The sequence below is a fragment of the Arctopsyche grandis genome, chromosome 12 (genome assembly GCF_051622035.1).
Source record: "Arctopsyche grandis isolate Sample6627 chromosome 12, ASM5162203v2, whole genome shotgun sequence".
NCBI classification, from domain to species: Eukaryota; Metazoa; Arthropoda; class Insecta; order Trichoptera; family Hydropsychidae; genus Arctopsyche; species Arctopsyche grandis.
Genome location: NC_135366.1, coordinates 2,839,835 through 2,864,067, shown reverse-complemented (window position 1 = coordinate 2,864,067; position 24,233 = coordinate 2,839,835). Strand labels below are relative to the sequence as shown.

Genomic DNA, 24,233 nt, shown 5'->3' with positions numbered 1-24,233 from the left:
TTTCCGAAGCGTGTTTGTGTCTTCCTTTTTTGTTTTTGAATTCAATTCAATTAACTAATATTTTTACCTCGACCGGAAATAGTACTTTTATTCTAGAGAATTGAGGCTTTTTTTATGTTTTTCTCAGAAACCTTTTATTTTAATGAACTAAACGTAATACCAAATTATGTGTAAAATTTGGTGAGCATCCGTTAACCGGAAGTGGCAGTTTACTCTTGTTCGATTTTTCTCCCACTATTTTTTTCGACTCCTTAAACATTTGTGCTCTTCACGAGAAAATTCAAGACTAATCCTTCTATCGATGTGATGAAAAAAAAAAATTAATAAAACCGGAAGTGGGTTTTTTTTCTCTTAGAAAAGTCAAAAATGTTGTGACACACCCTAAAACTGGTCACACCCTAAAACTGGTCTTGATCTTGAAACTTTAAAATGTTTATTTATCATAACTAAATAAAGTTTTAACCAGTCTTGTGTAGAATTTTATAAGAGCATTCGAGAAAATGATTTGTTTTTGAAATTGTGCTTCCATGATTATACAATGTTTCTTTTTTAATAATAAAAACATATATAAGTAGAAATATTTTTTTAATATCCTCGTTTTGGTTTTGAATTTGAAAATAGTGGTTTTGAATTTGAAAATAGTCAACTAGTTTTCTCGTTACCGATTTTAGGGAAAACCAGTTTTGGGGTGTGACCGTTCACAGTCCTGTGACTGGTTCACATATGACTAGTAGTCCGTTAACCCATTATTTTACAATATCTATGTTTATGTGTTGTTACAGCGGTTATGTAGAACTTGAGCAGAGGTCAAAGGAATACCAAAGGAGTTCATAATTAAAATTAATTTTGCTCTAGTAGGTATCTGTATACAAGTTAAACCCATATTGTAAAAAAAAAATTTGATAGTTTTGCTATGGTCGTAAATGTTGAACTTTGGGTATGTGAGAGACGTCATAGTGACGTTTACAATTGTCATCTGAATTTGCTACTGTAAAAATGAATCCAGATATAGACAATTGTTTGATTAAAAAGAAAATTTTACATCCTGGATCGTCTTTCAAACCATTAAAAGATGGTTGCAAGGTGAGTGAATTTTAATTATTGATTCATTGTAAAATATATAACAGTTCTAGAACAATCTAACCCAAGTCAAGCTAAATTTTTGATTTGAATTTCTTTTTATGAATTTTAAACTTTCTTGTGACAAATTTCAGGTCCACTTCCACTTCCAGACTAGGAAAACGGATGCAGATAACACTCTTATCGACGACAGCCGTCAAATAGGTAAAAAAGAACCGATGGTTTTAGTACTCGGAAAAAAGTTCAAACTCGAAACATGGGAACTTTTGGTCAAAAAGATGGCCATCAACGAAGTTGCAAAGTTTACCGTCGATAAAAGTGTACGCATTCCTCACCATTCTATTCATGCCACACATTACAATAAATATAATTTTGTCTTTAATATTACAATTTAGTTGGTCGTGGAATATCCTTTCATATCTAAAACTATGAGAGATCTCGATAAAGATGTTAGTGAACGTCGGACACATTTTTGCGCCGTTACATTACAAAACGAGGGAATTGGATATAAAGATCTGAACGCGCTAATAGCAAAGCCGTGCGATCTAGAATTTATCATTGGTATTACATTCCTTTTTTTTTAAATAAATTTATTAAATGATTATTTGAAATTATATAAAGAATTATGTTTATAGAGCTTTTAAAAGTTGAATTTCCTGAGGATTACTGCAAAGACTCTTGGCAATTGAGCGACGATGAGAAGCTAACGGCGATACCTGTACTTAAAGAAAAAGGAAATAATTTATTCAAAGATAAGCTTTATTCAGAAGCTGCTGATGCTTATTCCGAGGCGATTTGCTTTTGTGAACAATTAATGCTTAAGTGTGCTAATTTTTGATTAACCTTGTATAAATTCAATCGTACAAATAGTATTAGATATATTTGGTTTGGTGTTTCAGAGAAAAACCGCACGACGTAGATTGGAAAAATATAAACAATTTAAAACTACCATTATTATTGAATTACTCTCAATGTAAACTCGCTCAGGGCGATTTTTATGCAGTCATTGAACATTGTACTACAGTACTAGAAACTGAACCAGGTTTGTTAAAGCATATTCTCTTAATTTTTGATATATTTTTTTGATTTTTACTAAGATTTTTGTCTATAGATAATGTAAAAGCGTTGTATAAAAGAGCTAAAGCTCACATGGGTGCTTGGAGTCCAGCCGCAGCAATAAAAGACTTTCAAAGATTGAAAGAATTGGATTCCTCGTTGAACACGGCAATAAACAAATCGCTCAAAGAACTTGAAGCTATGCAAAAAGAACAAGATGACAAAGATCGGGTGAAATTAAAGAATATGTTTACATGAATTTAAGAAGAGCAATATATTTTAGTACAAATATACATTAAATAAGTATTCACAATCATTCAAGCTTTAAAATGTGTAATAATAATAATAAAAATACATCTAAGAACAAATAGTGAATTATTGTTTAGATTTTTATGTGTTCACTTTAATCTATTAATGCATAAAATTAGAGTGTATGTTTGTGTGTTTGGCTGAGGTTTAATCTGTATTACCTCATTTTTAGTTCAACATACTATGTATGTATATATTAATGGATGCGTCACAGTGTCAGTAAAGTTATTAAATATAATATAATATATATGCAAGAACTTTTCGATTTTTAAAATTTAATTATTATGAGGATTTCATCGCTCAAATATACTAATGAATTTATCTTGATCAGTGAAACGGCTTTAATGCATGAATTGGACTTGTCCAGACCAAATTAATTTTCCTGTATCGGACTATATATGTATGTATAGTACAATTGCTTATACATAAATGTACATATGCATAAGTATATTGTATATCTACTCGAAAAGTTCTTGTTAATTGCACCCATATTATACGAGTATTATGTAAAAGTATTGTAAATAAAATGGAGATTTAATTAACATATTTTGTATTTTTTTATATGTATATGTATATCATTCTTTATACTAGAAATATCATCTTTATTTAATTCAAATTTCATAAATGTAATATAATATAGTACATACACATAATGTAGGTACATTAATTTTTACACAATAATAATTATTGTTCACACAACAGCTCAAGAAAATATTTATACAGATCATTATAGTATTTTACATTCATCAATACAATAGGTATTGATGTTAAAAGAATTTCTTTCTTAATATTGTTTAAATCACAACACACAAATGAAACAATTTACATGATTTAATTTGATAAACAAGCAAGATAATATAGTGGCTTATTTAACTGATGGACATTGCCTTGTATTTATCGTCGGCAATCTAGTCAAAACAATATATTTCTCAGACGGATCCCACTTTCCAGGGAATCGTTCTCCGCTTGAAGTATTGCATTCCATAGCGATCGATTGGTTGTCGAATAAGAGCGTCAACGTGTCCACCATCAACGGACTCCAGCTCGGAATCGCTCCATACTTCTCTCTCATCGTCATATTGTCCGGAAAGTCAGCTCGGTGTGAAAATGTAGAGTCGAAGCTCGGCATCGCCATCGGAAATGTAAGTTTCAATGTACGAGTATGATTATTTAGCAATGATTGTCAATATTCATAATTACAATCACTTTTCTTTCAGGTCCATCACCGAGACACCAACGTCGTCAAACGAGTAAATTTATATATTGTTTCTGTATTATTATCGATTCTTGGATATCTATTAATAATCTCAATCGCTTATAAATTTCAGCTCAGATTGTGATTCCGAAACAAAAAGTGAAAGCTCGATCACATACGCAACGTAAGTTGTAACTGCTTATATCTATTATACGGGTCTATGTGACGAGACAGAATGTTAAACGACAAAAAACGCAAATATCGGAAGGCAAAGATCGAAAATCGAAAGATCTTAAGTCGAAAGATCAAAAAAAAAATGGTGCATGGTAAACGGTACATACTCACGTACATACTCACTTAATTTGCGCGAGCAGGATACAACAGGAACAAGAGGAACATGCTTTTCCTCCCGTATTCTGCGCGCGCACATTAATACGGGAGGAAAAGTCTGTTCCTCTTGTTCCTGTTGTATCCTGCTCGCGCAAATTAAGTGAGTATGTACCGTTTACCATGCACCATTTTTTTTTTGATCTTTCGACTTAAGATCTTTCGATTTTCGATATTTGCGTTTTCTGTCGTTTAACATTCTGTCTCATCACGGAGACCACTATTATACGTATGATTATTTATAGTAAATCACATATATTGTTATTAATCGAATTATTTTAAATTTCAGCTCTGATACGGTTCTGAAAACAAAAATCGGGGCTGGGCCATGCTATCTGAAATCTAAGTAGTAACTGCTAATATTATTTATCGATGGTAGACAATTACAATAACAATTACAACCACTTTACTTTCAGGTCCAATGGAGAGGCTGCGTCCTCAATAACTGAGTAAGTCACACCGATTAATATACACATATTAATCGGTGTGACTATATATATATGTGTATATATATATATATATATATATATATATATATATATATATATATATATATATATTATTCCCATAATATTAGCGATTCTCGGATATGCGAATAATCGCTGTAATTTGAGTTTCAGCTCGGATAGCTGGATAAATGGACAAATTGATTTCATCGTATGCTGATCTAACAAATTCAAATTGGATTGTTTCCAAGTCGATAAACGTTTTTGATCTTTGCAGGTTTCTTTCCTGTTCCTTTCATTTAAATATATAGATATACAATAACTACCAGATATGTTAGCGTCAGTTATACGTTTTTGAAAGGACTATCATTACTTTTATCTATCATAACTTTTACGATTCATCTCAATCCGTTGAGTGACTTATGAGACGATTGAATCCAAAAACTTAAGAAAAGACCTCAAATTTAATACACATTATTTAAAATTATTTCGTGTTTATAAACGAAAATAAAATGAATTAGCATCGGAGCAATGCATTTAGTATATAATATAATATTATAGATAAGAGTTAAAACCAGTGTCAACAATCCTTCTTCTATTTTCAGTAGTCGGTTGTTTTTTTGTGCGGTTTTTCCACTATCATTGAAATTACATATCTTGAAGAAAATACATTTTTCGGTTATTCATCAATTCTTATTAATTGATTACTTTAAATTTTATTCCTTTTAAGTCCAAAATATGCATGGCGGATTTGAGTAGTTTGTCGAGTTCTATAATAGATGATCTTATTTTTAATTTATAAATGTGTTTTATCTGTGAGAAGACGATTATTTTAATATTATTGTTATTGAGTGGTTATTTCCATGCGGTTTTTTATTATTATTGTAAAAACATGTTTGTCTGTAGTATAATGCCACATCCGCGTAAATAATCAAACGCTAACCTTTTACCTGTAAGTTCGTTTCAAAAAACTCGAAAAACTGTTTTTATTCCTGCAAAATATGTGAATATCGCTTTTAAAATTTAATCATTGAAATTTCATAAATCAAAATCCAAATACCAATCCAGACACAACATCTTTGTTCAAATTATTCATTTTAGCCATCACTATTAAAAAATTTTGTTTATTTAAAGATAACGTTTATTACAAAATTGAGAGGGAATAAAAATAAATTCATTCTTTTCAATGATTATGAATAAATAAATAAAATAACTTAACGTTACTTTGCTTATTTTAACCTTATTTAATTTACCTTATTAATAAAATAGTTGACTAGCACGTATTTGATGTACTTAAATATTTATTTACCAATAATTCGATAAATTGGGTAACATGGTAATTTTTAAAAAATCATCACATACGTACATATATTATCACATGCGGCCCAAACCTCTTAGTAATATATTTAATTACATTAGTTTAAGCCGGGATCATAATTTTCATTGAAAACTCTTTGATTGAAATATTAATCTTGAAATCTCACATATTTGTACATTTGTAGTTTCAATATTGTTTAAATTGCCTTTTTATTTTATTTATATTTTAGTACATTATTTTATTACTACAGTTTTAGTAAATACATTTATTTTTTTACTACAGTTTTTTTTTACTTGAGTTTTTTTTTATTTTATAATTTTTAGTGATTTTTTTGTAATTCCTTTAATTTTTTTTATATTTTAAATATCGCAATTATTTTCATTTTTAACAATTTTATAAGATGGCAAGAAAAGTCGATCATACTATAATATATTCGAGTCTGAGTCGAATCATAGCAAAACGTCGGATTCGGTAAATACTGATCCGACTCCACAGCCCTAATCTAAACTAAAGTTCAATTATATATTCCCTGTATGTTGGTCACCTGTCATGGCACTATGGCATTTATGAGAAATAATTAACTTCAGTAAATAATTAATATACGTTTCAATGCAACGAAAGGGTTGAGATATCCTTATCTATCGAGATAAAACCGCAGAACGACAGAGCTCCACATCATTCGCTGCTAATCTTTCCAATTGGTAAGTCGAACTTTATAATGCTCAGCACTTATAGTTATATTGTCTTTTTATATAAATTTCAACTTTGTTTTTCAGGAGAAATCTAAGAGAAAATCAGAAACAAGATGTTAATAGTGAAGGCGAGTTCCAATTTTGCTGCAAAACGGGTGGAGTATTTGTATGAGGCCATGCAACAAGATAAGAAATGCGATACCGCTTTTACTGTTCGAGGCCGAATGTATCCTAATTCGAATCCAAAAGTATTTGAAATCCAAATCGTTTCGTCAGTTTAATTATCCTATTAAATAATTGCAGGTTCCCCGCACACTTGATCATTCTAATGGCGTGTAGCGAATTCTTTGGGACACACGAAGGTCTAGTGGAGGGGATTATGTCACAATTTGACTACGAAGTTATCGATGCAATCCTAAAGTATTGTTACACTGGAGAAATAAGTACGAGTTCATAAATATCTAAAATAATCAATTTCAAATACGAGATTTCGTCATTAAATGCAATCATTTAAATATAATTTTAGACATAGGAGACAAACACCGCAAGAAATTAGTGGAGCTAGCCAATCTACTCGAAGTGAAAATTCCACCACAGTTTAAAACAGTAAATAAATCTAATTGTCTGAACGTTTTGAAATCAACGGGAGATTCCGAATTATTAAAAAAGGCAATGTATTTGACTCTGGAAAACTTCGAAACGGTGAGTGTGGATTATTTTGACCATTGTGGCGCTTTAGGAATTCCTGTTATGCCACAATGGTCTGTTTAGAATAAAATAAATAAATAAATATAAAAAAATATGTCACTTAAATATTTTTCAATTCCACTTCTGTTTCAGCTGCACAAAACTCAAGGTTTTCTCAAACTGCCGGTCTCCAACGTGATCGAAATCTTGAAATCGAATTATTTGAACGTACCTTCCGAAGAAAGCGTATTCAATGCTGTGAAATTGTGGGTAAATCATGATAATGCTAACCGTAAAAGTAACTTGGCACAGCTGATGAGATCCGTGAGGTTATCCTTGCTGTCGGTGGAGGTATTTGAAATTAAATGAATGTTACAGTTTAGTGATGAAAATCATTCGAATAATGTGTTATATTTTCAGTTTATCATCAACGTAGTAATGACGTTCTGTCATTCGTGTGCAGAGTGTATGACCACTATTAGACAAGAAATTATAAACAAGAATGATAAATCTTTCGTCCCAAGAGAGACCCCTCGTAGCAAAATACAAAAAATGGCACTGGTTGGGGGATGGGGTATTCATGTGAGTTTTGTATCACAAGTATAATATTTTGATTGTATTGTAAATTAATTATTTTATTGCATAACGTGTTTTCAGGTGGCAAACACCATCGACATATTTGACGGACTAAATAACAGTTGGACTCTATCCAAAAACATTGGAATAAATAAACATTCTTTTGCGTCTGTCCTCGTGGGAGATTGGATCGTTATCATCGGCGGATATAATTCTTCAAATGAATCAGTGACTTCAGTAACGTTTTCCGGTGTCACGAAGTACCTGCTTAGAGAAATCGGAATATAACCAATTTATTTGTTTTCAGGTGGAATACATCGATTTGAAAAGCGGTCAGAAACAGCCATTGAAGCCGTTAAATCAAGCTCGTTATGACTTATCAGCAGTGACACTTCGGCGCGATTCGTCCACGGATGTTTACGCCATTGGTGGTTATGATAATGGCTTTTTATCTTCAGTGGAAAGGTGATTAAATTGCAATCATTTCATCAGATCGATTGAAAGAGAAGTTGACGATTCGATTATTGATTTCGATTAGGTGGAATACCAACACTAGGGATTGGAAGATCATCGCTCCATTGTTGGTGGCAGTTCGTGATCAGAGTGCTTCTGTCATCGCCGATAAAATATACATAACAGGCGGGCGTACAAATGAAAACAGAAAAAGGATATCCACGAATAAAGTGCAGATGTATTCAGTGGCGACCAATTCTTGGACTTACCGCGCTCAGATGATTCAGAGAAGACATAATCATTCGGTGAACATCAATTAATTTTATTCACAACTATCGCAAATAATATACAACTCTCCAAAATAAAATTAACTAAATTTTGATTTCACCATTTTAGTGCATCGCATTCAAAGGGAAACTTTACGTCGCTGGTGGATATGATTTGCAAACTTCTTCTAATTTAGACAGTGTGGAGCATTACGATCCGAATGCAAATGTGTGGACTGCATTCACCAAACTACCGATATCTATATACGGAGTCACTCTCTGCTGGTTCCTAAATAAACTGTTTAGCATGGGTGAGTTTTTTTAGCAACTTAAGTTGAATTTATGGGTCTTGAATGTAGAATTAATTTATTGTTTTGATTTTCAGGTGGAAACAATAAAAGTGATGTTTGGGAATACGACGAGACGAACAAATCTTGGAAAACTTCAACAAGTCTGAGCAGAACGAGAGAATTTGCGGTTGCACATGTCATCCCATATGATTCGATTATTTGATCGACTGCAGTTTTTTTGTATTATTTAAATAAAGTGTAACATGAATTAATCATTAAATGTACTTTTTGAATGTATCCAAATGTTTGAATAAATACATAATATGCAACAACTTCTCAAAATATATTTTATTTTTCTGTGAATATTTAATGTTTATTTACATGAATAATTAATATTATCTAAATGAACTGAAAAATCAGAGAATTGCCAAAATCAAAAACATATACATACATACATATTTTAAACATAAAAATGAATTCAATTCAATTCAATCCAGAAATGTTATATTTCATTTCTTATAATTTTTCTTGTTTAAATAATAAAACTTTAAATTCCTAAAATTAAATTAAAAGTGACTTAAATTGAAAATAAATTTTGTATATTTCTTTAAATTTATTTCAAACAGTCAAACTGTCAAATATTCTCAACATTTCCGTTATTTTCCATTATTCATTGAGTGATTCTCAAACTTTTCATAATTATAACTTTTATTTAAAAATGAAGATGAATTTCATATATGTTTTTGCAATTTGCTACATTCCAACGGCTCTCAAATGATTATACGAAGGTACTTTTCCATTTTTATTCTGTTATATCGTGGTTTTTATCGAATTGTGAAATTTTCTAGTATTGTTAACTTTTATGAGAATTAATCAATATGTTAATGTCAGTGGCTCTGAAACTTTTTTTTTATTAATATGTTTTTATCCTAAAGTTAATTTCCAAATAATGTGACTTGAAAAAATTCAAATGATTTCACAGATTTCCGTCCACTTATTAAATTCCAGTTGTTCTTAAATGGTTTGTAGAATTGTTTTTCACGCTCTCTTCGGCGAAGAAAACCTTTTTTTTTTCTTGTCAATAAACAATTTTCAAATACTACCAGAGTCTCCGATAAAAATTTTTGATAAATACATATTTTTGTGTTTTCAATGATTTTCGACTGATTTTAAGGTGTTTTTTCACACTTTTAATAAGTTTAATAGTATTTTTATGGGATAATTTTATTCATCTATGTTTTCAGTAATTGTCAACAATTTCAAGAAACGTTTCTCAATTATTTAATTTATTTTTATTTTTTTATTTTCTTAATTATTTATTCAAAGTAGTCAAAATATTTCTTTAATATTATGAATTTCTGGAATTTTCTTTATACCAGCGCTTCTGAAATGTAATATTTCTTTATATATATTTTTTCACATACAAATTTGAATTATTTGGATTTACTTAAAGAATCGGTATTTCTTTTGATTAATCTTTTTTTTTCATTTTTGATAGTTCCACTCTTTTTACGCACGGTAGAGTGAATTGGTTTTATACGGCTAAACCTGTCATGACATTTTGAACGAAACTGGAGTGAGATGTCTACGGGTTTGTTTTTCGCAATTCCTGGCATTTCTGAGGCTGTTTTGTGTTCTCACAATCCTTTGGTGAGAAGTATCATGGAGTACGCATCTAAGATATTACTATTTTTTTTATCAAAACTAAGTTTGATAAAAAACTACGCGCGTGTGTGTGTGTGTGTGTGTGTGTGTGTGTGTGTGTGTGTGTGTGTGTGTGTGTGTGTGTCCTAACTCTCGCCGAACATAATGAATGAATCGATAAAAAACGATAAATTAATTTTTCGTCGAGTCGACTTTGCCGCGACTCGAACCAATCATCTAAATTAGCCTGAATATAGGTCTAAATTGAGCTAATGGTCACGAACATCACGCCAAATCCAATTCTTCATTTCGTCTTTTTTTTTTTAAACATTAATTGAAATTATAGGGGATGAACGAATGAGACGACTGGCATGTTAATGCACGTGTTTATTATATGACAGCTGAAGACGGAGTGGGTAGCAGCTCTCCGAACCCAGCCGGGTTGGTCCCCACTCGCAGGAAGGCAACCAAACTCGACCATGTCGTATAAGCGAGCCGCCACAAAATATTCCTTCTCACCATATAAAAATACGTAATTTTAATAATTTCATTTAGCGAGGTTTTGAACCATTTTTTTATATATTTATTTTTAATTAAATTTAAATTATTTATATTTTGACTGGTTCCGGATTTTTTTTTAGTTTTATACGAGTATATAATAATTTTATACCCATGCGATGATATATCATCGGGATATTCACTAGTACTCTAATATTACGTCATAATGTTGATTGTGTAAAGCATTTAAAATTGACAATTTGGAAAATCGTTATAACTGACAATTTATGACAATTTAGAAAATAGTAATTCCTTTAATTTTCATCTTTTGAGAATCACTATTATTTTTATTACTGTCATAGTCGTAGTCGATAAATTTTAAAACGACTGTCCTGGCTTTATCTTATAGTAAACTAGCTGTATTACCCGGCTTCGCTCAGTGTTTATAATATAAACCGCTTAAACATGACTAAGCTAATTTAATTAAAAAAAAAAAAAAAATTAAAAAATTTAAAAAAAAAATAAAAAAAAAAATAAAAAAAAAAATAAAAAAAAAATCAAAAAAAAAAAAAATCAAAAAAAAAAATTTAAAAAAATCAAAAAAAAAAAATCAAAATTTTTTTTTGCCTTCTAGGGCTTCGCCCTCGGCACCCCCCTGAGCCTTTGCCTTCTAGGGCTTCGCCCCTCCACGCCCCATGAGCAATTGCCGTTTAGGGCTTCGCCCCCATGATCAGTTGCCTTTTAGGGCTTCGCCCCTCCGCGCCCCCATGATTCAAAGCCGTCTAGGGCTTCGCCCCCCTTAGTAAATGCCTTTTAGGGCTTCGCCCCCCGCGCCCCCAAGATTAATTGCCGTTTCGGGCTTCGCCCCCCTTAGTTAATGCCTTTTAGGGCTTCGCCCCTCCGCACCCCCATGATTAAATGCCGTCTAGGGCTTCGCCCCCCCTAGTTAATGCCTTTTAGGGCTTCGCCCCCCGCGCCCCCAAGATTAATTGCCGTTTAGGGCTTCGCCCCCCTTAGTTAATGCCTTTTAGGGCTTCGCCCCTCCGCGCCCCCATGATTAAATGCCGTCTAAGGCTTCGCCCCCATGATCAGTTGCCTTTTAGGGCTTCGCCCCTCCGCGCCCCCATGATTAATTGCCGTCTAGGGCTTCGCCCCCCTTAGTTAATGCCTATTAGGGCTTGCGCCCCATGAGGCTGGGCCCCCCGGGCCCCCTTCGGGGCCCCACGGGGCTGCGCCCCTTGTGGCGCCCCCTTTTGAGCCCCATGGGGCTGCGCCCCATGAGGCTGGGCCCCTTGTGGCGCCCCCTTTTGAGCCCCATGGGGCTGCGCCCCATGAGGCTGGGCCCCCCGGGCCCCCTTCGGGGCCCCACGGGGCTGCGCCCCATGTGGCGCCCCCTTTTGAGCCCCATGGGGCTGCGCCCCATGAGGCTGGGCCCCCCCGGGGCCCCACGGGGCTGCGCCCCTTGTGGCGCCCCCTTTTGAGCCCCATGGGGCTGCGCCCCATGAGGCTGGGCCCCCCGGGCCCCCTTCGGGGCCCCACGGGGCTGCGTCCCTTGTGGCGCCCCCTTTTGAGCCCCATGGGGCTGCGCCCCATGAGGCTGGGCCCCCCGGGCCCCCTTCGGGGCCCCACGGGGCTGCGCCCCTTGTGGCGCCCCCTTTTGAGCCCCATGGGGCTGCGCCCCATGAGGCTGGGGCCCCACGGGGCTGCGCCCCTTGTGGCGCCCCTGGCGGGGCCCCATGAAGCTACTCGCCTTGCGCCCCCGCGGGGGTGAATCCATTGAAACGAAAAAAACAAATCGGCGCCCATGGATCGAAAAAAAAAAAATCGAATCACGTGTTCGATGACGTCACCGATCTACGGACGACGACGACGACGACGAAAACGACGAAAACGACGACCAAGGATACATACAAAGTCTCTTTCCAAATTATAGATTAGAAAGAAGAAAGAAGAAGAAGAAGATAGACTAGCTGTATTACCCGGCTTCGCTCAGTATAATATATATAAAAACGGACTGTCGCTAAATATATTTGTATATTTATTTGTATATTTGTATATTTGTATATTTGTATATTTGTATATATGTATATATGTGACGGACGATCAACCGTCAACCAGTATGGGGAACAAAAATTTTTTTTTTTCATTTTTTCAGTTTTTTCATTTTTTCATATTTTTCAGTTTTTTCATATTTTTCAGTTTTTTTCAGGTTTTTTCAGTTTTTTTCATTTTTTTCATAATTTTCATTTTTTTCATAATTTTCATTTTTTTCATAATTTTCATTTTTTTCATTTTTTCAGTTTTTTCATTTTTTTCATTTTTTCAGTTTTTTCATTTTTTTCATTTTTTCAGTTTTTTCATTTTTTTCATTTTTTCAGTTTTTTCATTTTTTTCAGTTTTTTCATTTTTTCAGTTTTTTCATTTTTTCAGTTTTTTCATTTTTTTCATTTTTTTCATTTTTTCAGTTTTTTCATTTTTTCAGTTTTTTCATTTTTTTCATTTTTTCAGTTTTTTCATTTCCGGGGGCGCTGGCGGCGCCGAAGGCGTCAGCGGCGCTGGGGGCGAAGCCCCCGGGGTGCCGAAGGCATCGGGGCGCTGGGGGCGCCGGAGGCGTCGCCGGCGCTGGGGGCGAAGCCCCCGGGATGCCGAAGGCATCGGGGACGCTGGGGGCGAAGCCCCCGGGGTGCCGAAGGCATCGGGGACGCTGGGGGCGAAGCTCCCGGGGTGCCGAAGGCATCGAGGGTGCTGGGGGCGAAGCCCCCGGGGTGCCGAAGGCATCGGGGGGGCTGGGGGCGCCGGAGGCGTCGGCGGCGCTGGGGGCGAAGCCCCCGGGGTGCCGAAGGCATCGGGGGTGCTGGGGGCGCCGGAGGCGTCGGCGGCGCTGGGGGCGAAGCCCCCGGGGTGCCGAAGGCGTCGGGGGCGCCGGAGGCGTCGGCGGCGCTGGGGGCGAAGCCCCCGGGGTGCCGAAGGCATCGGGGGTGCTGGGGGCGCCGGAGGCGTCGGCGGCGCTGGGGGCGAAGCCCCCGGGGTGCCGAAGGCGTCGGGGGCGCCGGAGGCGTCGGCGGCGCTGGGGGCGAAGCCCCCGGGGTGCCGAAGGCGTCGGGGGCGCCGGAGGCGTCGGCGGCGCTGGGGGCGAAGCCCCCGGGGTGCCGAAGGCATCGGGGGTGCTGGGGGCGCCGGAGGCGTCGGCGGCGCTGGGGGGCGAAGCCCCCGGGGTGCCGAAGGCGTCGGGGGCGCCGGCGGCGCTGGGGCCGAAGGCCCCGGAGCGACGGAGGCATCGGGGGCAAAGGCGTCAGGAGGTCGGCGATGCACAAAACGTAGTTCGTAATTCGTAATCACTTCGTAATTCGTGCATCAATTTCTTTCCGAAACCAGTCGATTCAATATCTTTAACTTTATTTTTATTCGAGTTTCAATTCCTTTTCGAAACCACCCGTTGAAATCAACGGGTCCAACACTAGTTTATAATATAAACAGCTTAAACATGACTAATCTAAAATTTTGAATTTTTTTGTTTTTTTATTTTATTTCCTTCTAGGGCTTCGCCCTCGGCGCCCCCCTGAGACTTTGCCTTCTAAGGCTTCGCCCTCGGCGCCCTTCTGAGCCCTTCTTGCCGTTTAGGGCTTCGCCCGAAAAATCGAATCGGCGTCTATGAATCGAAAAAAAAAAAATCGGATCATTTGTTCGATGACGTCACCGATCTACGGACGACGAACATACCAACGAACGAACAAACCAAGGATACATACATACATACAAAGTCTCTTTCCAAATTATATATTAGATTACTAGTATTACATTACTTTTTTTTTTAAATAAATTTATTTAATGATTATTTGAAATTATATAAAGTATTATGTTTATAGAACTTTTAAAAGTTGAATTTCCTGAGGATTACTGCAAAGACTCTTGGCAATTGAGCGACGATGAGAAGCTAACGGCGATACCTGTACTTAAAGAAAAAGGAAATAATTTATTCAAAGATAAGCTTTATTCAGAAGCTGCTGATGCTTATTCCGAGGCGATTTGCTTTTGTGAACAATTAATGCTTAAGTGTGCTAATTTTTGATTAACCTTGTATAAATTCAATCGTACAAATAGTATTAGATATATTTGGTTTGGTGTTTCAGAGAAAAACCGCACGACGTAGATTGGAAAAATATAAACAATTTAAAACTACCATTATTATTGAATTACTCTCAATGTAAACTCGCTCAGGGCGATTTTTATGCAGTCATTGAACATTGTACTACAGTACTAGAAACTGAACCAGGTTTGTTAAAGCATATTCTCTTAATTTTTGATATATTTTTTTGATTTTTCTTAAGATTTTTGTCCATAGATAATGTAAAAGCGTTGTATAAAAGAGCTAAAGCTCACATGGGTGCTTGGAGTCCAGCCGCAGCAATAAAAGACTTTCAAAGATTGAAAGAATTGGATTCCTCGTTGAACACGGCAATAAACAAATCGCTCAAAGAACTTGAAGCTATGCAAAAAGAACAAGATGACAAAGATCGGGTGAAATTAAAGAATATGTTTACATGAATTTAAGAAGAGCAATATATTTTAGTACAAATATACATTAAATAAGTATTCACAATCATTCAAGCTTTAAAATGTGTAATAATAATAATAAAAATACATCTAAGAACAAATAGTGAATTATTGTTTAGATTTTTATGTGTTCACTTTAATCTATTAATGCATAAAATTAGTGTGTATGTTTGTGTGTTTGGCTGAGGTTTAATCTGTATTACCTCATTTTAAGTTCAACATACTATGTATGTATATATTAATGGATGCGTCACAGTGTCAGTAAAGTTATTAAATATAATATAATATATATGCAAGAACTTTTCGATTTTTAAAATTTAATTATTATGAGGATTTCATTGCTCGATAGTTAATTTGTTTATTATTAACCAGTAGATATGTGCATATGTATTACAGATTTGAATTTAGAATTTTACTAGTTATATTCAAAAACCTTTTATCAAGCCACTACATTGTATGATAAAATATACTAATGAATTTATCTTGATCAGGGAAACGGCTTTAATGCATGAATTGGACTTGTCCAGACCAAATTAATTTTCCTGTATCGGACTATATATGTATGTATAGTACAATTGCTTATACATAAATGTACATATGCATAAGTATATTGTATATCTACTCGAAAAGTTCTTGTTAATTGCACCCATATTATACGAGTATTATGTAAAAGTATTGTAAATAAAATGGAGATTTAATTAACATATTTTGTATTTTTTTATCAACAAGAATACATATATGTATATATGTATATGTATATCATTCTTTATACTAGAAATATCATCTTTATTTAATTCAAATTTCATAAATGTAATATAATATAGTACATACACATAATGTAGGTACATTAATTTTTACACAATAATAATTATTGTTCACACAACAGCTCAAGAAAATATTTATACAGATCATTATAGTATTTTACATTCATCAATACAATAGGTATTGATGTTAAAAGAATTTCTTTCTTAATATTGTTTAAATCACAACACACAAATGAAACAATTTACATGATTTAATTTGATTAACAAGCAAGATAATATAGTGGCTTATTTAACTGATGGACATTGCCTTGTATTTATCGTCGGCAATCTAGTCAAAACAATATCTTTCTCAGACGGATCCCACTTTCCAGGGAATCGTTCTCCGCTTGAAGTATTGCATTGCATAGCGATCGATTGGTTGTCGAATAAGAGCGTCAACGTGTCCACCATCAACGGACTCCAGCTCGGAATCGCTCCATACTTCTCTCTCATCGTCATATTGTCGTTAATTGTCACACCATTTTCACTAAGAAACAAAAATAAAAATAAAAATAAAAAACACTCATACTGCATCATCATCAAAAAAATAAAAATCAACATACTTAGTCTCAAAATCGAAGAAATTCTTCAGAGCTTCAGTACTGACGGAACTCTTGCAAACTTCCAAAGTAGTAGCGGGATAATAGTGAATATAGTTGACGCACATTTCGTCTTGTATCGAATGTCCCCCAAACGTAATGTTCGGTCTGTCCATGGTCTTGTAATTGCACGAGGTGACGAGATGATCACCCTTCAATCACATACATACCCATGACTCAATACGTACCGATCGAAATATGCATACATTCATGTGTATAATAATGTATGTTATATTACCGGCTTTATGTGTACGAATCTTTTCAAGATGCGAATCTCTTGAAAGTGAGTGCTGTAGTGTTTGTCTTGATTTAACATCGGCAGCTCTTTCCCGTCTCTATAATGGCGAGTCTCGACTGCCGTTCCCGTCAAGTGAGTGTGCAATTGAGATCCAAATACTATGATTCCACCTTCTGGAAGACCCTTTAAATTTATATACCAAATATATTAAATTTATATACAAAATATATCAGGGGCGTCATTTCAGCTTTTCTCAGCGTGGGGGGCAAATTTTTTGACCACTAAGGAATGACTTTCTAGGGTGCGGGGGGGTATATTATATGAAAAAAATTCGGGTGTGACCAACCCATGACTTTATCTATGTATTTGATGAATATAAGAAGGTTACAAAACAAAATTCGATATTGAACTGATGACTATGATAGCGATACAAATTGAGCGCAAATGTATGGAAACTTGCACAAAACAAAATATCTACTTCCGGTTATCAGATTTTGTTCAAATTTTTTTTATTACTAAAAATCACTAACAATAAATATCAAGAAAATAAAAATAATTTTAAAGGTCAAAATAAAATAATGAAATATTGTTTTAAAAAAAAATACTACTTCCGGTTTACAAATTCTGACCAAAACCCTACCAGCTCTAAGTTAGTACACAAAGAATAGAAATATAAATTTTCAGCTTAATACGTTCAGGGGTGCGGACAGAGTAGTGGGCACAACATTTTTGACCTTTCCACGAGGAAAAAATCCCACTTCCGGTTGATTAAATTAAGTAATTTTTTTTTTATTTTAACTTAAAATCACTATTTTTATTATACACATTAAATATCAAGAAGCTTAAAACAATTTTAAAGGTCAAAATAAAATAATGAAATATTGTTTTAAAAAAAAATACTACTTCCGGCTTACGAATTCTGACCAAAACCCTACCAGCTCTAAGTTAGTACACAAAGGATAGAAATATAAATTTTCAGCTTAATACGTTCAGGGGTGCGAACAGAGTAGTGGGCACAACATTTTTGAACTTTCCACGAGGAAAAAAATCCCACTTCCGGTTCATTAAATTAAGTAATTTTTTTTTTATTTTTACTTAAAATCACTATTTTTATTATACACATTAAATATCAAGAAGCTTAAAACAATTAAAAAGGTCAAAATAAAATAATAAAAAAATAATGAAATATTGTTTTTAAAAAAAATACTACTTCCGGTTTACGAATTCTGACCAAAACCCTACCAGCTCTAAGTAAGTACACAAAGGATAGAAATATAAATTTTCAGCTTAATACGTTCAGGGGTGCGGACAGAGTAGTGGGCACAACATTTTCAACCATTCCACGAGGAAAAAAATCCCACTTCCGGTTTATAAATTTTAATAATTTTTTTTTATTTTCATCACACTGCTACAAGAATTATACGGTGTCCTCTTTTTTTTAAGTTTTTGAATTCAATTATCTCCCAAACCACTAACTGAATCAGACTGAATTTTTTTTAAATATGATAGAAATAATAATTTTTATAACCTTATATTTTTTAAATATTTCTACCTGAACCGGAAGTAGTACTTTTACTCTAGAGAATCGAGGTTTTTTATGTTTTTCTCAGAAACCTTTTGGTTTGTTGAACTGAAATTTCATATCTAAAAGTTTAAGCTTAATAGCAACTTATATATAAAATTTAGTAAGTATCTGTCAACCGGAAGTGGCATTTTACTCTTGTTCGATTTTTCTTCCACTATTTTGTTCGACCCCTTAAACATGTGTGATCGTCACAAAAAAATTCAAGTATAATTCTTGTATCAATGAGATGAAAATAAAAACAAATTATTAAATTTTATAAACCAGAAGTGAGATTTTTTTCTCTTAGAAAGGAAAGGTCGAAAATGTTGTGCCCACTACTCTGTCCACATCCCTGAACGTATTAAGCTGAAAATTTATATTTCTATCCTTTATGTACTAACTTAGACCTGGTAGGGTTTTGGTCAGAATTCGTAAACCGGAAGTTCGTAAACCAGAATTCGTAAACCGGAAAAAATATATATTTTTGACTTTTAAAATTCGCTAGAAAACTAATTATACGTATTTTAAAACAATAAAAAATTACAATCATTAGAAAAAACATCTGACTATTGATTACAATACTTACTTTGAGCACAGCAATACTAGATTTTGAATTAAAGACAGCAAAAGCCAAAAAACTGTAAAAATTGCGCATTTTTTTAAACCCTCATATCTTGTAAAGGAGGCCCAAACAACAAAAATCATTATCATATTCGAATTCAGTGTGTCAAACTCAGTAAAGATTGGTTAGTCTGCGCTCTGGTAATTTTTTTTGTTGTTCAGTGTTATAGTACGGCGAACGTCATCTTAATCAGACACCCAGAATATCGGATATATGTATGATATGATATTTGTTTGATACTTTACATCTGCAAATTCAGTCAATCTCTAACGTCAATCAGTATCAGTAACGAGCATTTGAAACAACCCCCCAATCGTGAAACAGTTCTAATATATGAAAAAAATATGATCACGGGAATACGAACTGTATTAGTACAAGCTGAAGTGCAATATCCTGAAAGTTGAAACGACTGCTGCATCGGAGGTATCATCATCTTGTCCGTATATTCAAGGCCCAATTCCATTATTGATGCTTCGTACTTTCTTAACTTTGACGTGACCAATAGACGAATTCCAGAACTGTCGACCCAATCTATACATTTAAGATCAGTATAATTATCCTTTTTTTTTAATATGTTTATGTACAAATATGTATTATATCACAAATCAAACCGTCTTTCATATCTGGATTGTTGTAATGGACTTCTATCATAACCGAAGGATTGGAATCAGGTCCGCCGATGGACAATCCAGCTTCTATCGGATAGTGGAACGGTGTGGCTCCCATAGCCCAAGCCGCTCGGACCTTTGAGCACACCATGGCACTCTGTGGCTTCTGATCGCAAGGTCCCTCATAACTTTCGACCACATGATCATTGGGTGCGTCACAGTAGAATATCTCCATGTGATGGACGAGACCCTCGTTTCCCGGCGTCACCAGCGACTCGTACTGAAAGTATCAAGTTTGTTTCGATTCGTTTTTGATATTTGATACGGCGAGTGTGGAAGATACCCACCATGATGATTTGATGTTGTTTTTCTAGCAACCAGTCGGGTAGCTTGAAGGTGGAGCAGTAGTAGGTCGTATCTGTGCCGGGTACCTTTACATCTTCAACGCCGAAGACCAGCGGACGACTGTCCATGCTTGATATCTGGTTTGTTTCAGCGGTGGCATTGTTCTTCAGCAGTTGTACTCTCACCATTCCTTTGTGGGTAGCTTGCGAATCTGGTTGCGGTCCACACAGTCCCTTTCCTTCAGCCCACAAGATGTGAGTGGTGCCTTCCTGAAATTACATCGAATACATTTATAAAGCAGTTGAAACCACTATTTCGATTGACTACTGCTATAAATTCTCACTTCAATGATATAATCTTCATCGTCGCAAGTATCGAAGTGTCTAGAGAACTGCATGTAGTTCTGATTTTGGTTCCAAATTGGGTTCAGACAATCTTGATGCTTGTCCAGTGTCACATGACCGTCACCATCGGCGATATAATCCTTGAAACATTTTTAATTCACTACATGCTATAGATCTGCCATCATGTCTTGAGAATGATAAAGAATTTATTTGTGTTGGTAAACACTTCTATACCTGTATAACGCCAACGTCATCAAGGTGTCTCATGATGCAATAATCGGCGTTCTTCGTATCTCCATAATCGGAAAATCCCACAGCGAACCAGTCGAAGTCCTCGTCAGGGCTCAAATCCACCCTTATGGTAACCAATTGTGTGGCATAGTCCAACCACCAGCTCAGTTGTACATCTCCCTTTGGAGAAAGTGCCGCTTTATATATGTCGTGCCGTGGCACAATCCCTAAAATCGAATGTTATATTTTAAGTTAATTTTGGTTTTAAAAACGCAAAAGTAATGGTACATATAAATTGATTATTGCAGCAACCATATGGAGGTAGAACTGTTTCCAAATGCATTCGGTGCTCCGGATCAATGATGATTGCCATAACAGCCGACATCAAACCCAACATGAAAATCATCTTGCCGAGTCGTTTCGAAATTGACTGTAAATTATAATTATAATATACTAGTGGTTTTACCCGGCTTCGCTCAGTATTTGTAATATAAACCGCTTAAGCATGGCTAATCTAATAGTAAACATTGATTTGTTTTTTTTTTATTAAATTTATTTAAATCGAAAAAAATATATATTTAACGACAGCTAATCAGAAATGAATTACACAAACACAGCGGATGATTTTTTTAATATTATATATAAGGGAACCGGAGCTGAAAAAATAATCCAGATCCCGAACTGAAAGAGGAATTGGGTTCCGGAACTGAAACAGGAATCTGGAATCGGAACTGAAACAGGAATCCGGAACCGGAATTGAAATCGGAATCTGGATCCGGAACTGAAAAAGGAATTCGGAACTGGAACTGAAAAATTAATCCAGATCCGACATGAAATCGGAATCCGGAACTGAAACAGGAATCGGGAATCACTATTTCGGATATTCACTATTTCGAACGATCAAAAAAAAAATAATTTAAGAATTAATGAAGAAATCAAGAAAAAAATATTTTTAATTAAATTATAATGTATGTAAATAAGTACATACATAAGTATATATGTAGATGAGGACATATAAAAAATAGTCGCTTAATAATAATCCACAGAGATCACAGTTATTAAAATATAATGGATACAATTACAGGAATTATATTTTGGTTTAAATGCAAAAAATTATGCAATCATAACAGTTTTATTAAAAAAAAAATCCTAGCTTTTAACTTGTTTGAGAATATGTTTAAATAAAAATTTGTTTAATAAACAGACATCTTTGTATAGAAGGTCAACATTGCAAATAATATTAAATAATTTTTTTTAATTCTGCAACTGAAGAAAATTCGATTTTCATGTTTGGTTTAAGGACAAGACTTAAATGGATTGAAATTTACCATTTCTATTTACGCACATTATTGTACATATACAAATTTTGTTAAGTAGGGATTTTCAGAGGCAATTTGGGACTCGGGATTTTTCTGTTGAACTCGGCTCAAATAGGGACGTCTGGCAATCCTGGTCACAGATTCTTCTAACCAAACCTTACATACGAAGTCTCTTTCGAAATTATATATTAGATATATAAATAAATTTGTATGTATTTTAACATATTCATTACAATTTCCTCCCATACTTAATCATGTAATGCAAAGTTCACTTTAATGTTCAATTATAAATGTATGGAGGTATTTAAAATTGAATTAATTGAATCAAAATACATATGTTAGAAGGTTTAAATTACTATCACAAGCTACTACCATAGTTGAATACCACTAGTTTTCCACCACCGATGCGTACAAACCTACTAAAGGCGGCTCGCCATTTTCATCCCTTATATACTTTCGATTCGTTCTAGTGGTGTGGGATTATACATATGTATAGACTATAGAGACTATAGACTTATATTATACACGTATACGTACATCTAATACAGAGGTAAAGAAGCTGTATATTAATGCTTTGAAGTCTGATATCATATATTAGTACGAATTCTACATAACGTTATTAAATAATGCATCTCTAGACATATTATGAAAGGGTTGATGTAGAATTTGAGGGCAGATCAACAGTAATAACACAAGTATATTTTTACACGTATTTTCGCTTGCTGCGTCAAAATGGAGACAAAACCAAGTTGAAAGTTTATTATTAAAAAAAATGAATACGTATTATTGGAATTTAAATGAGTATTATATAAAACAAATTTACATTTATCGTAAGCTTTTCACACAATTTTCGCGAATTAAAAAATATATATACATATGTATATCATGTATAAATGTACAATATATAAATATTTTCTCAAATGAAAACTGTAGCAATAGTATAAATAAATAATTACTTTAAACGTTTGAACTTTTAATAAATGCTATGTGAATATTAACTCAAACTTTATACAAAATATTGGAAACGTTGGAGATGTGGATTTATAGATGAATAATCTGCATCTTGCGGGTTGAAAGTATTGATAATATGGAAATACTGCCTCATTCGTCATCATCTACAGTCATTTACCATCTTTCATTTCAGCATGTGAAAGTGCAAGATTCAAGATGGTAGAATGATTATAAAATCGAGTTGCGTAAGAAGTTTCTTCATGTGAAACTGGACTTTTGGAAGTATGTACATATGTATGTACGTAACTGCACTAATTTTGATATCCAAAGGAAACGACAATCGACTAATGATTGTAAATATCCGCTAGTATTATAACGAGCTTTCACTATTCGTCATTGAAGAATTAGTACGCTTACGGTATTTAATTGTGATTTAAGATGAATGATATACAAAATATTAGATGATCTAAAGGTAGAAAAGATGAAAATGTTAAGGCATGCTTCCAAATTCCGCGAATAAGCGCATTAATCTTAACTGTGAATAAGCGAATTCATATTAGAATGATAAAAAAGCGGATTTAAATATACGAAAGAAAAGTACAGATAAATAAAGAAGAAGTTAATAATGGCTATAAAAATAAGTAATTTAAGTCGTCTTGAACATCTAAATGCACAATTAAAATTAAAGGTTTAAAATTTGAATGTAATGAATGAGAGGGAAAAAAGTAACTGTTTTAACGGTTTAGCTAGTGAGTTGTCAAGGGGCGGTAGAAAGCCAATATATCATCATCATCATCACCTAAAGCCATTCACCATCCACTGCTGGATGAAAGCCTCTCCAACACGCTTCCATTCGTCTCTTCGTTTCATCCATCTCACCCTACACATTTTCCTAATTTCGTTACCCATCTTCACTGCAGTCTTCCTTTTACCCTTTTGCATTCTCTCGGGTACCATTCAAGCACTTCTTTTGTCCACCTTTCGTCCATTCTTCTAGCCACGTGGCCTACCCATTGCCATTTCAATCTCTTTACTCTATCCACTATGTCCACTACCCTTGTTATACTTCTCACACCCATTATACGGGAAAAAATTGAGGGCAGATGGAGATGGAGATTGAAGGACGATCTTGTGGCTTAAAAATTTGCGTGAATAGTG

General features: G+C 34.7%; 3 protein-coding genes across 6 annotated transcripts; 2 read left to right on the top strand and 1 right to left on the bottom strand.

Annotated features, from left to right (window-relative positions):
• Positions 1 to 921: 921 nt before the first annotated feature.
• LOC143919951 (AH receptor-interacting protein-like) lies at positions 922 to 16,150 on the top strand. Of its 2 annotated transcripts, none has more exons than XM_077442570.1 (6): positions 922 to 1,083; positions 1,215 to 1,400; positions 1,476 to 1,641; positions 1,716 to 1,902; positions 1,980 to 2,122; positions 2,192 to 2,991. In XM_077442570.1, exons 1-6 carry the CDS (start codon positions 997 to 999, stop codon positions 2,392 to 2,394), a joined length of 972 nt encoding a protein of 323 aa, XP_077298696.1. In that variant the 5' UTR covers positions 922 to 996; the 3' UTR covers positions 2,395 to 2,991. The 2 variants fall into 2 exon arrangements, with proteins under 2 accessions (XP_077298696.1, XP_077298697.1); XM_077442571.1 differs by lacking the exons at positions 1,716 to 1,902; positions 1,980 to 2,122; positions 2,192 to 2,991 and adding exons at positions 14,764 to 14,950; positions 15,028 to 15,170; positions 15,240 to 16,150 and having other exon boundaries at positions 940 to 1,083.
• Positions 6,466 to 9,093, top strand: LOC143919756 (kelch-like protein 41b). 3 transcript variants are annotated; one of them, XM_077442262.1, is made up of 11 exons: positions 6,466 to 6,492; positions 6,568 to 6,709; positions 6,787 to 6,926; positions 7,010 to 7,185; positions 7,324 to 7,521; positions 7,591 to 7,752; positions 7,828 to 7,974; positions 8,054 to 8,211; positions 8,285 to 8,504; positions 8,596 to 8,776; positions 8,851 to 9,093. In XM_077442262.1, the coding sequence occupies exons 2-11, from the start codon at positions 6,597 to 6,599 to the stop codon at positions 8,976 to 8,978; spliced, it is 1,623 nt and encodes a 540-aa protein (XP_077298388.1). In that variant the 5' UTR covers positions 6,466 to 6,492; positions 6,568 to 6,596; the 3' UTR covers positions 8,979 to 9,093. The 3 variants fall into 3 exon arrangements, with proteins under 3 accessions (XP_077298388.1, XP_077298387.1, XP_077298386.1); XM_077442261.1 differs by having other exon boundaries at positions 7,828 to 7,983; XM_077442260.1 differs by having other exon boundaries at positions 6,488 to 6,709; positions 7,828 to 7,983.
• Positions 16,151 to 16,500: 350 nt separating the features above from the next.
• Positions 16,501 to 23,229, bottom strand: Tbh (Tyramine beta hydroxylase). Its single transcript, XM_077442874.1, has 10 exons — positions 23,137 to 23,229; positions 21,118 to 21,235; positions 20,809 to 21,032; positions 20,574 to 20,714; positions 20,233 to 20,499; positions 19,889 to 20,165; positions 19,642 to 19,808; positions 17,092 to 17,274; positions 16,818 to 17,005; positions 16,501 to 16,741 (listed from the first exon to the last, which is right to left on the bottom strand). Exons 1-10 carry the CDS (start codon positions 23,227 to 23,229, stop codon positions 16,501 to 16,503), a joined length of 1,899 nt encoding a protein of 632 aa, XP_077299000.1.
• Positions 23,230 to 24,233: the final 1,004 nt, after the last annotated feature.

Bases quoted from the DNA above. Each gene is read 5' to 3' on its own strand.
- Tbh (XM_077442874.1), bottom strand. From the start codon at position 23,229: ATGAGGCAGTATTTCCATATTATCAATACTTTCAACCCGCAAGATGCA. The intron at 20,715-20,808 runs GTATAGAAGTGT...AAATGTTTCAAG, and splicing joins ATGACGTTGGCGTTATACAG to GATTATATCGCCGATGGTGA. The intron at 16,742-16,817 runs GTATGTTGATTT...TTTGTTTCTTAG, and splicing joins TTCTTCGATTTTGAGACTAA to TGAAAATGGTGTGACAATTA.
- LOC143919951 (XM_077442571.1), top strand. From the start codon at position 997: ATGAATCCAGATATAGACAATTGTTTGATTAAAAAGAAAATTTTACAT. The intron at 1,642-14,763 runs GTATTACATTCC...TTATGTTTATAG, and splicing joins CGATCTAGAATTTATCATTG to AACTTTTAAAAGTTGAATTT. The intron at 14,951-15,027 runs GTGTGCTAATTT...TTGGTGTTTCAG, and splicing joins TGTGAACAATTAATGCTTAA to AGAAAAACCGCACGACGTAG.
- LOC143919756 (XM_077442261.1), top strand. From the start codon at position 6,597: ATGTTAATAGTGAAGGCGAGTTCCAATTTTGCTGCAAAACGGGTGGAG. The intron at 7,753-7,827 runs GTGAGTTTTGTA...ACGTGTTTTCAG, and splicing joins TTGGGGGATGGGGTATTCAT to GTGGCAAACACCATCGACAT. The intron at 8,505-8,595 runs GTGAACATCAAT...TCACCATTTTAG, and splicing joins AGAGAAGACATAATCATTCG to TGCATCGCATTCAAAGGGAA.